Source organism: Vicugna pacos, chromosome 14, assembly GCF_048564905.1.
Source record: "Vicugna pacos chromosome 14, VicPac4, whole genome shotgun sequence".
In the NCBI taxonomy this organism is placed as follows: Eukaryota; Metazoa; Chordata; class Mammalia; order Artiodactyla; family Camelidae; genus Vicugna; species Vicugna pacos.
In genome coordinates this window covers 61,827,437-61,844,397 of record NC_133000.1, presented here as the reverse complement: position 1 = coordinate 61,844,397, position 16,961 = coordinate 61,827,437, and the positions used below count along the sequence as shown (strand labels likewise).

Here is a 16,961-nt window from a genome sequence, read left to right as displayed (position 1 = left end):
CCACTTTTTATCACCTTTGTGCTTCTGATTAACTAGATTCTTTGTCCTACGTTTGCGTTCCATTCTTGGTGACCATTTTAAGGATACGTGGGATTTGTTTTAATCAAGTACGGTAAGACAAGTAGACACAGAAATGACGGCCATGAAGGAAGGAGTTTTATATATTCACAGATACCTAGAAATAGGAAAAAGAGCAAGCCACAAAGGGCCATACACGGAAGCACCAGGGTCCTCCAGGAGCCAGAGGAAGCAACGGGGAATCATGGGTAAGAGGTTTCCAAAGGAAAGAACAAGTGAGGCAGGGTAAGTGGGTTCAGGACTTGCTAGTGTGAGTAATTCCAGTGGGCTTTGGGGAATAAGGGCTGTCCCAGGTTGTCCGGTACCGGCCCTGGGGTGATTTAGGGCAGGGGAGGTAGTGACCTGGAGTAGACGAGCTTGAAAAAGTAAGTAGTGGGGGGATCAGGGCTCTGGATTGGTTGGTTTGCATGTGAAGACACGCTCACAGCCATGTTCATTCACTATCTCAAAAAATTAGCTAACCCTGGGAGAAGTGAGCCCTCCAGGGTCAGCACGGCCCCGGATGTCAAAGCATGAAATATAAAAACTAGAAAACAGGACTATTACAGTAACCCACGTCAGTCTGCCTTGGTCCTGCTTTCCCCCTGCTGGTTCGACTTACTCAGATAGCCGTCAAATTTACACAACATCAGCACAACCTCGGGAGGAGAGAGCTGGTTCTGAAACCAGATACACCTGGGTTAAAATACCTAACTGCTCCACCAATGACTCCTTCTGCAACTATGGACAAGTCCCTAAATATCCCCGAACGTCATTTTCTCATCTGTACAATGGAGATGATAACCGTGCCTACTTACTGCAGGTACTAACATCCATAAAGCTCTCTGCCTAGGGCAGAGTAAGCAGTCAAAATGTGTCAGCCCTAATTACTATTCCTTCTCCTGCTCATTTCCCTGAAACTGTACTGTATGTGATTGATACACAGCAGACATTAATAAATATATGTTGAAAATGACTGAACCAACAAAAGAGAGAATAAAAAAAAAAAGTCAGTGAATAGTTCCAGTTCTTTGACTAATCATAGAAATGCAACAATTTTCAGGCATAGGTGAGAATATCTGACAGGCTGGACCTTGGAAGTGAGGCCTGGGTTTGAAGCCCAGCTTTACAATTTAATCCCACGTCACTCTCTAAAACAGGACGGAGAGGTTATTGGTACCCTCTCCACATCCATCCCTCCTTCCCCTTGCTGGGCGAGCCCCCATTTTGTTCTGCTGTCCAAATGTGACTCAGGGGAGGGCAATCCTACCTCTATCTTCAGGGACAAATCCTGGAGGGCCCATTCCCATTGCCAGTGACTGGCTTACAAATGGGAACGTGACCCCTTCTGCTCTAGTTGTTGTTCATTTGGCCGGGAAAGTCTCCCTGTACAGCCGCAGCCTTCTTGCAACCATGAGGGAGGCAGCCTATGGCCCAAGTTAGCAAGCTCAGGGCGGCAGAGTAAACACGTGGAAAAGCACCTGGGTCCTCTGTACAATAACAATGGCTAACATTTAATAGGCGCTTACTCTGCTTTAGGTATTCTTCTAAATGTTTGTGCACATTAACTCATACGATCCTCATCACTAATACCTGGTGGGGATGTTTTTATCACTGTTTTACAGGTTGGGAAACTAAAGCCTGAAGAATTTATGCAATTTGTGCAAAGTCTCAGAGTAACACGTGTTAGACTCAGGATTTTAACCTACAGTTGGGTTTCAGAACTTATGTTCTTTGCCTCCTTGCTTTACTGGATCTGGAAAACGCTACTGAGACAGAATCAACCAATTCCCTCTGGGCTTGTGATGAGATTTAAAATGTCTTATTAAGCCAACACGAACTTGAGTTTTCGCTAAATGCAGCTGATGGCATCCTAATACACATACTCGGATCCTTCATCTTTAAAACACGGATACTTCTCCATGCCTCCTGGGGTTACTGCTGAGATTAAAAGTTCAATTAATGATAATGCTCCCCCCAGTTCTTCTGGATCACCTCCTACTGTCAGTCATCACACCTCTCAGGGTTTTCCATCAGCTTCCTGAACTTCTTCCAAGACTCCACCCAGCCCAGGAGTGATGTGTGCCTCCAGTCTCTGCCCAAGCAAATGTGTATAACCTCCTGGAAGCGACCAGGCATTGCCTCATGCATAAAAACCAACTCATTACTAAGCAAAATTATTCTCCTAATAGATACTTATTATAATGCAAACTTGACTCTGGAAGATTTTATTTTCTATTCTTGCTTTCTTCGTAATTAGCTGCAAAACCCAGTTGTGCAGTGAAGAGCTCAGTGGATTCTCACATCCTAAATCAGCTCAAATGAAGGACAGTTACATTCTCAGCTCACTTTCAGGACATATTAACCGACAGCTCTAATTTATAGCTGTCATGTGAAAATAATGGAAAAATTATGAATACAAAATTTAAAATATCAACTTTAGGCTAACTTCCCCACAAGGGTAAAACAATGGGAAAGAAAAAAAATTTTGTACCTTGATCTGTGCCAAATTCCTGGAAGAGAAGGTTTCTTGATGGTCTAAGGAAAAGACTAATGCCTTCTGACAAGACTTTTAAGATATATTACATCCTGTTTTAAAAGAAAGTGCTCATTACTTTAACAAGTTGTTGAGCTGAATGTGTATTTTGCATATTTTCCAACTGCATTTTTGTCATTTCCGATTTTTAAAGCTCTCTATAAAAGCTAAATGATATATGCATTGCACTTCCAAAATCCAACTTTCCTTGCTTTCCATTGTATAACAAAAGGCTTCTTACTGTCAGTGTAAATTTAAATTCCTACAGTACTTTATACTTTACAAAGTGCATTCCTAGTCATTTCCTTAATCCACAACAATTCTAAAAGGAGATAGGACATATATTCTTATCCAGATTGTCCAATAAATTTGTAAACTTATTTATGCTTGTTTTCTTTCATTTTTTCATTTATTCAGACATTATTTATTTGATAGCCATTATGTACCAGGCACTGTTTTAGGCACTGAGGATGCACAAGGGAATAAGTCACCATCTTCAGGAAACTTAAATTTTGGCAGAAAGGCCACACAATAAATAAGTACACAAATCAATGAGGAAGCCTAGATTCAACTTTAGAGCTTTTTCAGGACACCACTTTGGTCCAAATTCGCTGATGCAAACATTTCCTTTACCACGAATTTTGGCAGTTTGATTTCTTGGACGCGAATCTCTTTTGGGTTTCCACAAAGTCTCCTACTTTTTCATTCCCCTGAAGTAATCCAATGGACAACCATCAAAACGATATTTAATAACCAGCACATTCAGAGCACTATTACATTCCTCCAAAACAAAAGAACTGTGGACTTAAATATTGACTTAAGGAAGACACATATGCACAGGTAAGGGTTTATGTGCATTAACTCATATGATCTTCATCACTAACTGACACAAAAACTGGACCCAGCAATCAGAGGCCCCTCCCTGACTCCCCTGTCCTTGGAAACGATGTTCCATCCACTCCCACCATTCCCTAGAAGCCGTTTCAAGGATGTAGCCTTGAGAGAGCAGGTGTTGTTGGGACCATCTGGACGGCCTACATGCCTGAACCCCATTAAGGTCTCTGCATGAATTCTTAAGATTCTGGCAGGTGGGTGCAGAGATCTACTTATCTTGCGGCCACCGAAGACAAACCTCTTGTGTAAGTTCCCTTGCTTATTACACTGGCCACCTACCCATCCAGAGTGATCTGCCTCTTTCTTCAGGCTCTCCCTGCCCTCTGTGCATAGCACCAGCTTCAGATTTCACCCGAGAAGTACCCTAGGTTGCGAACCCACACTAACACCAGGCAGGAATGTTTTCATCACTGTTTGACAGATGGAGAAACTGAGGTCTGGAAAACTTGTGCAATCTGTGCATGGCCACATAGTAATCAGTGGTAGAGTCAGGACTTCAACCCACAGCTGGGCTTCAGAACTTCTGTTCTTTGCCTCTTTGCTCTACTGGATCCAGAAAACGCTGTTGAGACAGAATCAGCCAATGCTAAGACCTTTTTTTCTTTTAACCTGGAAAAATACATTTCACATTAAATTTTGAAGTACAAATTAATATCCTGCAAGAGTCTACCCATTTAGTTACCAGCAGTTGTCTGGCTACACAGGGTTTCTATAGGACAGCATCTCAAATGACTGCCCTCGCCTGTTTTCCGTCTCACAGCGCTCACTAGCTGGTTAACTTGTTCCATGTGTCATTAGTAATCCATGACTTATTTGTGAAAGTGCAGGGACAGCACTACTACAGACCTAACACAATGAATATCTTATTAGGAAGAAATTAACAAATGAATTGCTGCCGATCAATAGGTGTTGAAGAGAAAATTACAACGATAGTAAAGCTTAAATAATTTATACACAACATTGATTTTTTCATTACATTAATTATTTCTTTATAGCACACATAGGGAACTTGGAGAATAAAACTTTCAAAGCAAAGAAATTTATCTGTGGTGGTACTGTAGGCTTAGGGCTGAACTTAAAAGACAAAGAATGGACCGTGATCGTTGACGAATATTTTTAAGATTAAAAATGCGTCAGGTAATAAATTTGATACTTCCAGTGTAGCTAAGTTCCTTCATGTTGCCCGACGTTTTTAATACATAATACTTTACTTATTTATTTATCAAGAGAAGTACCGATAGAAATGTTTATAAATAGAACGATCCATTAATCCATCCCTTCCATCACTTATGGGGAAGGCACAATGACAAACTTGATGAAGCTATATGGGAAACATCACATTCTCTGAAACCTCTCCCAGAGTCTTTCAGTTAACTGGACTTAAATCCAGTAGAACAGAGTAGAGGTTCCTTATTGCTAATAACTTTCATGGCTGCTAGAAAACAATCCCCTAAGGCCATTTTATCACGGCAAGTAGCTTTCCTACAGATGTCAGGGCCTGAAGATGATCCTCGTGATTACAGACCATTGCTGACTCCAGCCACACCGCAAAATGGTGTCCCAGAGAACAGCAAAAAGGTGTTGTGCATAAAGGGGGCTGTGAAAAGAGGGTGGAGGTAGATGTGTTCTTCGTGGATGTTGGTGCTCCCAGCAGCTCCAGATCCCCTCCCACAGATGGGAGAAATGACACACGTGCATCGGTCCCAATCAATGTGCTAGGTACAGACACTGCACTGAAAATGGCTTTGTCATCTACAAATACATACGTTGAAGAGCATTCTGCTCATGGCATTTTGACTCTGGAAGTTAAAAAGGTGAATTAATGGTTCTTTTTTTAATCTTCTCTGAGTTTTCTCAGATACCAACTTCATTTAACAATTTTTCAGCATCTAATATTGGGCTCCAGGTTCCTAATATATCATACAGAGTTGCACGAATGTATACTTTCAGGCACATCCTATCTTCTCCCAACAAATAAATACAGAAGTAGGGTTTCAAAAGTCCTATAAAATTAAAACTAAAAACATTTGAATAGTTTCAAGTGTGATATAAATATTTTTCTTCCCTCACCTGTTACCTTCAGAGACTTAGAGCCGCATTAATATTATTCTTAATGTTCTGGAAAGTACATCTAAGCAACAGAAAATATCTCATCTCATATATGTGCTTTTGCAAACTATTGCCAGTTCTGCAAATTATTTTGTCGTGTCTTAACTAATACTGTTATGTAACTTCAAATCTACGAAATACCACACAGATACAATATAAAATGTATTGCCCACTCTGCATCATAATACAGATCTAACTCCCAATATGTCACAATCACCCACAGACCCTGAGGCACTAGGGTGACCAAACACCTGAATTTAGGATCATTTTTATTACTCAGTGAAAAGTCACCTCTTCACGGTCATGGTTCCATTGCTGAGGGTCCTTTATTGCATCCACCATTCTTTGGGTGGAGACTGATTCCATACAGAAAACAGTAATTCCATACAGAAAATATATGTACAGGTACTAAAATGTTTGAAAAGGAGGGGGGGGGATTTGTTCTCAGTCTCATTTGTAGAATTGAATGCAGCATTCATAAAATGAATTAGAAGAAATTTCAAACTGTTTTAAGTCCCTGTACAGGTTACTCTCCATTTTCATCCCCTCTGTCCTCCCCCGCCCCCCCCCCCATATCCATTCTCCACCTCTCTCTGCCTCGGTGAAGTACGGGGAATGAGTAGCTTCGGGTAAATTCAGCCACAGGAAGACAATGGAAGGAGGCAAACAGTTGGGAGAAAGAAGTCAAGCTGTTTCCTCCCCACCCTTCCTCTTGGTCTCAGCTCCAAACTTCCAGCCATGCTGCTTTCTAGGAACAGCTCCAGGGATGGGGGAGCCCTTCCTACCACTGAGACCGTAGCTCCTGTCAGGCTCCTGCAGACAATGGATGCTGATGCTGCCTGCCTGCCTCTGCCCCTTCAGCCCAGGGTGGTTAATTGTTTCCCCTTGTTACCAGCTGCAAAGAACCTCACGTCCAGTGTGGGTACCCTGACCCAGTCCATCCCTCTGTAACTAGCCCCGTGGCAATCCCAGACGGTGCCCCTGTTTGCTGCCAGGACCTACAATACAGCTACCAGCGTTTTAAAGCAGCAACTGGATACAGAAAAAGAATGCACAAGTGAATAAAAGAACATCAGCAGCATTCGACTACACCAGCACTGCGAGTCGGATCGCCTCCTAGACAGAGGATTACGTCCCATAAATGCACTAATGAGACAAACCATGGCATACGAGGCGCATTTCTGACCTCCATGCTCACTATCACCTTCTTCCTGATTCAGTTCTTTAAGGGATTCATTCTTCACTTTGATGACTTTTCCTCTCCTTTTCTCCTCCTCTGTAGCATCCTTCTAATTCACACTCCACGCCATCGCTGTCTGTTCTCCCTTCTTTACATGCCACCTGGTTCTTTACCGTATTACACGGGTCCCACCTGCAGATTTCCACACACAGGCTGTTACCCCACACCTATGGGTAAGTCACTTTTACTCTTCCTCCTGGGTCTATGTTTTCATCTTTGAACTAAATCTATAAAATTCTACAAGTTTCTAATTAGAGCCCACAGAATATAGGAGCTATCATCCAGGTTGACAGTCATATATCCATAACCCTGAGTTCTTTGGAAGAAATATTCTGTAAAATCTAATAAATAAACATGGTGGACAGCAACATGGTTAGCTTTCCTACCCTCTTATGTTTATAAAGAAACTAGAATTCAGGGGCAACCGTGAACACATGGTGTTAAATGCAAGGTTCTGACAATAAATGACCCAGTACTTACCAATAAAAGCATGGTACACTATTCGTAATAGCAATGAACTACAAATATTTATGTGCCCACAGGCAACTAATTCAATTTCACTGCAGGATTGCTTCATTTATGAATTTAATTGTATGTGTTTAAACATTTTTTGTTGCTGTTTCATTAATATCCCATAAAAAAATAAAATGATACGCTGAAGAAAAGAAAGAAAGTGAGTTTCCATTCAACTAGCATTCATTAAATGCCCACTGAGTGTCCATGGTATCCTAAGAATTAACATTTACTTTTATCATTTATGGCTTTTCTTCTGCACCACAGCTGGCAAATTCATTTTTGCATCGTGAACGATGAAAAGTTCCAGATTCAAAAGGGGTAGAACAGGTTTAAGTATCATTTTATTTTTTCACACAAAACAGCACAGATGTATGAGACGAGTCCCATGAGACAATAAAAATGGTGACTTTTTCTGTGTCAGGCTCTGTTTAAAGAATGCCACGTGCATTGTTAGCACTCACCATGAGATAGTACTATTATTTCTCCCATTTTCCAGACAAGGAAATTGAAGCACAGAGCAGTAACTGACTTAGTCAGGGTTAAGTGACAGCAAGTGGCTGAGCCAGATTAAAATCCAGCTGGTTTGGCTTTGCAGCCCATGCTCTAAACACCACCCTAATTACATCCACACGTTGGCATCAGTACAATTTTCAGTGGCTAATACATTTGTCATTGACTTCCTTCCACTTCTCTTGAGCACTTTTTTCCTGACTCAGGGTCTCCTCCCACTGCTCTGCAACATCACAACCTCTAACCAGAACCACCTCAACCATCTGGCTTTAACCAGCAGTAATCCAGAGTCTACGTTATGTTTCCTTTGCTCATCCTCCCATTCTACATCAGAGCTCCAGTGCTCTCCATTTAGGCTGGTATTTTTTCCATAAGTGAGAATGAACGATGAGATTAACCTTTCCAAGAGGCAAGAACATCTGTTTGTACCCAGATAAATTTCTGATTTGTGGCATACTCTAATAGGAGAAACCTTCTAGAATGTTCCAATAAGCCCTGGCCTCTACATTTATGTTTACTCCTCTTCTAGAGAATAAGGGGAATTGACATCTTGCTAATTATGGAAGGCAACTACTAACAATCAGAATGTACATGACACAAAATAAGAGAGGGAGGACACAAAATGTTTGAAAATTTCGTCTTTTAAAGAACCATAGCCTTGTCAAGTTATACGGATATGTTTACAAGGTAATCTAGAGCATGGAGTATTACTTTTAGCTGACATTGATTGAACATCTTCTATAGGTCAGTCTCTGTGCTGGGAACTTTACATATGTTTTGCTGAGCAACTGTATTTGCGAGAGGAACATATAACAAGTAACGCCGTCGAGGTTAACAAGTGTTTAGGATACTTCCCAAAACATAGTTAAATACTTAGCTATAATTAAAACAAAGTTATATTAGCCGATTAAAATCAACAGAGAATTTATATATGATATCCATAATTTAATAAACTCAAAAATAAGATAATTAATTACTATAAAATATTAATTTGGGCTCCCCCTTTACTTGTTTTCATACTAAATCTATTTCTTGGCCCAATAATTTATTTCATGACTCTTAAAATCACATTAGGATTTGCCAGTCTCAATTAAACCTGTTTAATTCATTATCAAGCATAAACAACTTTCAAATGGCATACACTTCTGATTGTCCTTAGTCAAGATGAGATGATAATAATTAGCTTTGGGGAATAATAATATAAAAGTCTAAGATTAAGCAAATCCACACTGCTACTGCCTAAATTTACCATTTTCCATGAAAACGTATATTTCTCTGAAACCAGCTCTTTCAAAAATCCCAAGGTAGCCAGCAAGAAAAAAGGTAGAAAAATAAATCATCTCTTACCATTTACCATTTCCAGTTTTACCTTCATAACTCAAAAAGGGAAAAAAAAAACCTGAATAGGTTTAATTCAATCGCTCTCTGATTTATAACAAATACTGGTGGTTTGAACCAGAAGCAATACTTTAAGAGGCCTTGTAATGAACATACAAGTGGATATGGCATTCAGACAGAACAATCTCTGATCTTCTTGGTTTTATACTGAACACAAACCTGGTGGTGAAAATTAACCTTCTGTGCAGTTCAACATTTCTAATTAGAAGAGACATCAAAAAGATTATCCCTTAGAAAGCAGTAGGGCCCTAATATTCCAGTCTTTGAAACAGAGCTCTGCTGCCTCCTTATATATTGTAGCCTGCTGTCTAAAGGAAGAGCAATAATCAGATGATGTGTCAAAGTGGTTATGGCTTTTTGTGGCAAGTTGTGTTATATTTTCTCATCTTACCTTTTTATACTTATTATTAAGAACCAGGCATTCTACTACACAGGAACTGTTTATTGCTTTTGACTCTGATGTGTAAAATGCTTTACCAAAAGTTTCCTTGGTAGAAATGTTTGCAAATCTTTGAGAATTGACTGGTAAAGTTCACTTATAATCCTTGTGTGTGTGTGTGTGTGTGTGTGTGTGTGTGCGCGTGTGTGCGGTGGAGGTTGTTTTGTTTCCTCTGTATGGGGCAAGAAAGCGCAAAAGAAAGATACTCTGAGCTCAGCTTAGACTAGAACACAGAACCTTAAAATGAAAGGCCGTACAGCCTAAGCCCTTGCTCAGGAAGAAATTCCTTTTACAGAATCAGTGATTAATTAGCTACGTCTAAAATGTTCACTGCAGTGGGGGGGGGGAGGGAGCGCCACTTCACAAGGGTTAGTTCTCATGGTGGGCAGTGATCAATTTTATATTCTTTCTTACTTTGAGCTGAAATCCTTATCCCATCACTTCTGTCCTACTTATCCTAGTTCTGTCCTTAGGAGAAATACAGAACAAGTCTCCTGCACCTTCCAAATCTCCCTGCCTTGAATATTTGAGGGCAATTTCTATGTATTTCCTGTATTTTCTATCTCCATATTAAATACTACCAGTTGCTTCAATTATTCGTCATGTGACATGATTTCCAGATGCTGTGAGTAAACGGGAGTCGTAGCCTGACTCAAAATTTTTCCCAAAATTTAAAAAAAAAAAGATCTGAAGGCTTATTTCTCATTTATTTACAACTGTAATTGACATAAGTAGAAGGACTGTCCAGAACCCAGTAGTCCTCCCAGGAGCTGTATCAGTGCTAGCTCCGCTTCATGTGATAACACATACACACACACACACACCACGCATGGGACGGGTCTGTGACACAGAGTGGGTCAGAGAACCTCATTTCCCTGGCCACACTGATTGGCAGAAAGAATGGTCCCAAGTTTCAAGCCTGACAAATCAGGCATCCCCACAAGGTTTTAGACAAACTCAGAGAAGTCTTGCTTTCCCTCTCAGCTTGTAGAGCTATTAGATCTGACAGCCATTTACTCATTTTACGGAATAAATCAATTTGATATAATCAGTTCGATACACAAAGGGGAATGGGGAGAAAGTTTGCAAATCTCCAGTTCCAACCATTCTTGAAACCAACTCAACCCCCATCTTTCCTGTGGTCTGGCAATTAAGCCAGTTATTCCCCTCTGCCTGAATTGAGTTTGAGTCAGGTTTGTATCATCTGCAACACAGAGGATCCCAACTAATACAACATTCCTAAGGCTCCAACCACTCTAACAGGATCAACAGAATGGGGGTCATAAAAGAAAACAATTGCCATCCCACTCTACAAAAGGCATGGCTGGAATCTCTTTCCATCATTATTTAAGAATGAGAACATACTCACTTACTGGAGAAGATCAAGGTCTATCTTTCCTAATAGCCTAAGCTCTTTGGGCTGACACTATTTACTTAAAACTGTATTTCTTGAACTGTCACAGTGCCTGGCCCATGGTAGGTGCTTAAGACACACTCCATTATACCTGTCATAGTAAAACAGAAGACACAGTAGGCAAACCATCAACGATAAACCACCAAAATGATGACATGAGTTCCCTGGGGAAAACGTAGACATATCATTTCACCTCCTTAGTATTACATTACCCACTTGCCATGTAAATTATGGGACTAGATTATCTCTTCAGTCTTTTTTACCCATAAAATGCTATCCATACTCAATTATGGTAAAGAAGAGTCTTCTAAAGACCTGGGCATACAGATCAAAAAGGGGAAACACACTGTAACAATGAAGGAAGCACAAAGACAATGAGAAAGAATAACCTACCAAAGAAATAACAGAGAAAAGACAGGAAAAGAAAAAGAATGGGAAGAAGTCCTTACTAATATGATAAATACGTCATGCAGATAAACCATCTTCCTGTTAGCTTTCAGTCTCATTCTAACCAAATTCTGTGGTCAGAAATGCCCTCTGCACTGGATCCAAACTTCCAGCCCAGAGCCTTGCCCCTCTCTGGGCCTGGATAACCCAAAGGATGGCTCCTTCCACTCCACCAGTCTCCTTTGAGAGCCAGCTCCCTGCTTCTGCCTGTGATGTTAGAGGTTCCAAACTCCTCTGTCACCAGTCCAAACTGTTTCTCTCGTCACCAACAGAATGTACACTCCATTATACTGTGTGCCTCCCATCCCTGTTTCTCATCCTGTCCCCTGCAATGACTGATGCCCAAATGTCCACAGCTTTCAATTTATTGCCAAAAGTTTAGAACTCAGGATTCTGTCTCCATACAAACAATCATAAAATGGCATCTGTATTAATTAAGGTGGCCCATTTATACTGGGCTGCTCTAAGGAATTGACCACATTCCTTTTGTGAAAGAAGGCCTCGATTAGGGCAAACATTGTTATTGCAATTGACAACTAATATTTAGTATTACTACACACCTGCATATCAAGTATTGAGCACTATGTACCAGCATACTACACTATGCGCAGACACTATGCCAAGCAGTTCACATGCATTTGCTCATTTCGTTCTCAAAACACCTCTAAGAGGGAAATACCAATTATTATCCACATTTAAAGATGGAGACTCTGAGGTTCAGAAAGAGTCACTTACTAACTTACACAACTAATAAGCACAAGAGACTTGTCCATCTGACTCCAGAATCCTCACTCTTACGCCTTGCATGGCCAACAAGGACATTGATCCCTGTGAGAAATGGGGAGGGGGGACCTTGGGAGAACCAAAAGCAAAGAGAATAGGGAACCAAAATCAACGAGACTAGGGAACCAAAATCAACATGATCTGCTTCTCGGTTTGGCACAGAGTCAGCCCTATTTGAAGTAGAACCTTGTTTCCATTATGTAGCCAAAGATTATCTGCCATTTTGCATTGTGGAAATGTACCCTCTATTATTCAGGCTAATCTAGTTGACTGTAGAATGCTGTACACAGACATTCTAAAGACAGACAACTAATTCAATCTTCTCTGCAGGGAAGATGCTACTGAACATCTCTTCAACTTTTTCCCTATTGCTTTTGATGCAGGGCACTTCACATAAGCCACAACTATTTCTTCCTAAGGCATCTAGAGGAGAAAAGTAATTGAGAATACCAGGAAAAGAAGAGAAGGTGAGGATGAAGAGGAAGAAGGATTACCAAAGATGGTACCCAAAAAAAAATGACAAAAATTTTAAAACAATGTTTAAAAAAGGGAAACCAGTGCAGGTTATTATCTGACAACTTGCAATTCTGAGAGAAATGAATGTTCATGGTCCATCACCAAACAAAGAAAGGCATTTGACTGTGCAACAGAAACCGCATGTTCAGATAGCCAAGAGGTGGCATTATCCTAAATCAGAGAGTAGAGAGATGCTGAGTATTTCCTATAGAAGGAAGACCTCATTGCTGTAATCTATGCAGGGTCTGTTGTAGCAACAGCATTTCATCACTAAGCTAAAATCCAGTTTTCGATTCCATAATCTCTAATTCCTCCAAAATCTTCATCTACTCACGAAGACTTTCATATTGGTAGAAAATAATGCCAATCCCTACTGAAGAATCACTAGATATTTCTACGTAATACTTAGTCTTTAGTTTTAGTGAGATAGAAGCTGGGAACCAGATTAGCAAACTCTCTGGGGTCATTCAGGAATTAATACATAAAGGTGTAAATGCAAAAAAGTACCATTTGGGGTGAAATATAACAGAGACTGTCTCTCATTGAAATAATAGTCTTGTTTGGTAGGAAGCTTGAGAGTTAATTATTCATTGAAAAACTGCTTTAAACAAAAACAGAGGGGCAGGATCTAAAATACTACACAATTAGAAATCTTTAAAAGTAAAATGTCCTTAAAATATACTAAGGAGCTTACTGCTTTCAATCCAAGTCCAACCAGTTTCTTATTCTAACTAATTTCCATTAAACAGGGAAAGGAGCAGGGAGGAGAGAAAGTATTTGAAAAACTGCCAGAGTAAAAAATCCCATAATGAAATTTTGCTCATTCTTGAAGAAATGAGGTAGAATTAGATGCTTCAGTGGTGGTGAATTCCAGAATCTGGGCAGCTTCCAGTAAATGAAGCTTTTCCATAATGTCAAATGCAAAAGCTATCTGATATCAACATATTGAGCTCGAGTTTTTAAATTCCTATTTCCTTACACCAAATTGTTTGAAACCTTTGAGATAAAAACCTCAATAAACTACTGTTCCAAGCTTTTAATATTTTAGTCCCTTGAGCAAGCATGTCAGATTAATCTTCAAATTACAATGGGCAGAAAGAACATTCAACCAAATTCTTAAGCCTATGCCTCTCTCGAAGGATGTTAATAAGGTAAGCAGTTTCACTGGCTATTAAAATTTCAAACTTTTCCTGATTCTCAGCAACATTACTATTTAAAAGTGGGGGTGGGGTGGGAAAGGAAGCCATTCTGTCCTGGAAGGAAGAAGTTTCACTTACTATCTTCGTATTCACTTAGCATTTAGCACACTGACAGGCACACAGTAGGCATTTAACAAATACTTTCAGAATGAGATGATGGATTGGGCTGGGGAGGGGGGTGGAAATCTTGCTGAGAACAGAGTGAGTCCAAATCCTGGCATTGCTCAGCAACAAAGCCCACTTGCAGAATTAGGGTTATCGAGGTGAGCAGGAATTTGAACGGGTATCTTCAAAGCGGCATCAAGAGAAGTGCTTCCTGAGCAGGAGAGCAGTCACCCTACTAGAGCCACTTAAAGACGGAGTAAACTCATCTCTGGCTTCTCCATGACCGGAAAACTCCTGCCCTGCCTCCGTGCAGCTCCCCCTGCCTTTTACCTGGTTTGAGTTTCCCCTCATAGAACTTAGGGACAGGATTCGACCTCTCTGATCTAACCCAAGCCTCGCCGTTCCACGGTGTTCCGCGCGTCTGCTAAGAGAGAGGCCACACCGTACTAGGCACATGGAAGGACACACACAGGACGACTGCTACCGAAACCTTTGCGGGCGGGGGGACGGCGCGGGAAGCGATGGGGGCGAGGGGAGGAGCGAGTTCAAGACCGGGCACTATCCAAAGGTTTCTTATCTCTCTCCCAAAGCCTCGGCCCAAACCGCTGGAAGATGCTGGGGAGCCACCTGCACGCCGAGGGAGAGCGGGATCGGGACTAGGGGGAGAGGGCGGGGAGGTGGCAAGAAGCGAGACGGGGCAAGGGACAGTACCTGGTGTGGCTGTGGTTGCGGGGACAGTCTTTCTTCTCCATAATGGCCGGCACGCAGTTGGTGAGCTCCGTCCAGTCGGCATGCAGTCCGCAGCTCCAGCCGGTGGAGAAGCGAGAGAAAAGCCACGTCTCCTTCTTGCCCGGCCGGTGGCAGGTGCACTTCTTCTGGCCGGCTTTGCAGCTACACGGCTGCTCCAGCCGGATGTTCTTCACCAGGTGCCGACCGAACGTGGTGCCCCCGGTCTTCTGGATGTGCAGGAACACGATCACGTCGCGCCCTTTGATGTTGAAATCCACGAAGCGGGTCAGGTCCTTCAGGGTGAAGTTAAAGCGCGGCACGAACCGGGGCAGGGAACCGTTCTCGGGGGCCTCCGGGTCCGGCTCCTCTTCCTCCTCCTCAACCTCCTCCTCCTCCTCCTCCTCAGGGTCCCCCGGCTCCTCGTCCTCGTCCTCCGGCGCCGCGGCCCCCCGAGACCCCTCGGGCGGCCCCCGAGGTGGCGGGGGCAGCTGGGGCCGTCGCTCCCACTCCTCGAGCGGCGCCTGTGCCCGGCGGGCGGGACTTGGGGCGGCAGGCTGGCCGGCCTCCCCGGCGCGGGGCTGCTCCCCGAAGTTGGCGCAGGAGCTGGTGCAGGAGGGGGACACGTACTGGTACATGATGACCACGAAGAGGAGAGTGAGCACCGGCGTCAGCAGCCACCTGTTGAACCTTTCATCCATGGTCCCGCTCTCAGGCCGGCAGGCAAAGCGGCGGCGGCGGCGACGCGGACTGGCGCCCGCTCGGAAGTTTCGCGGACTCCGGGGCGCGGCTCCGAGCCCGCCGCTCCTCCATGCCCCTGACGCCGAGGCGTGCGGCTGGCTGGTGGCCCCGCGGCACTCCGGCGCTCCGGGGCTGGCAGAGCCGGGCCTGCGAATCGAGAGGGGAGGCAGGCGGCGGCGGCGGCGGCGTGGGGCGCCCTGCGCTCCCGGGGGCGCCCGGCTCGGCCGGCTCCCTGCTCCGGCCCCGGCGCGGCGAGGCCCTCAGGCGGCGCGGGGCATCCCGCCGCCGGCGCTCAGGCGCTGGGGAGCGCGGCTCGGGTCCTGGACCTGCCTCGGGCAGCCGGGCAGCTGCGGCCGCGAGCGAGGGGGCTGCATGAGGCTCCACAGGGCGCCGGCCAAGGGCGAAGGCGCGGCCCGGCCCCGCCGCCCGGGCCGCACGCGGGCCCCACGCCCCGCACGCGCGCCCCGTGCCTCTGCCCTCAGGTCACGAGGCGCGGGAGCCGCGAGGGCGGACGGCGCTCGCCGCAAGTTTGCAGAGGAGCCCCCGCAGCGGCTGCGGGCGAGGCGCCGGTGCGGAGCCGCCTCCCCGGGCGAGGCGCACTGCTGCTGCGGGTCGGTCCGCCCAGGCGCGAGCACGCAGACACACTCGCACACACTGGCTGGCACCGCCACAACCCGCCAGCCGGTGTGACAGGAGCCCTGCTACCCGCAGCAAAAACCTGCCCTAGGTACGGAGCATGCGCCAAAGCTTTCCACAGCCCCGGAGGAGTTTCCAGGGGAGGAGTCCGCTGCTCCGCGGGGCTCGGAGGAGGCAGCCGGGGGTGAGAATCCCTTCAGCCTAGAGCCAGGAGAGATCTGGGGGAAAGGCAAAGGCGGAGCGAGGAGAGGACGCCAGGAGATCTTCGCTGGCGCTGGCCCGAGACCTCCAAATCGGCAGCTTTCTCAATCTGAGAGCGGACAGAAATCTGGCCAGCCTATTCGCAGGGATAACACCTGCCTATCGCTGGGCAGACTCACCTAGACTGGACTTTACAGGAGTTGGCTAGCCTCTTGGTGGCAGCGGGTATTGGCTCTAGACTGCTTTTAATGTCTACCCAAGACATTCTGACTGGCGCTTAAGTTTTTTGGTCCTTCCTTAACTACAAACTTGGGGTGTTCAACTCTTCGACTTCATTCAACCAGCTCCATTCATCAATTACCCATTAGGCGCCTACAGTGTATGAGGCACTGTGTTCAATGCACACTTCATTTCTTCCAGCACCAGACAGTTCAGCCCACAACCATGCAGCACTTAGAACATAAGAGGAGTTTAGAGGTCACCTCCTAAAATTC

The 16,961-nt window shown here is 44.2% G+C and overlaps 1 protein-coding gene across 1 annotated transcript in view; it reads right to left on the bottom strand.

Moving 5' to 3' along the window:
- The window catches only part of HS6ST3 (heparan sulfate 6-O-sulfotransferase 3), a 576,822-nt gene extending 561,134 nt beyond the window's left edge, over positions 1-15,688 (bottom strand). Inside the window, exon 1 of the mRNA XM_006211000.4 lies at positions 14,875-15,688. Coding sequence (XP_006211062.2) covers positions 14,875-15,590 — 716 coding nt within the window. The 5' untranslated portion in view covers positions 15,591-15,688. The remainder of the gene's footprint in view (positions 1-14,874) is intronic.
- Positions 15,689-16,961: the final 1,273 nt, after the last annotated feature.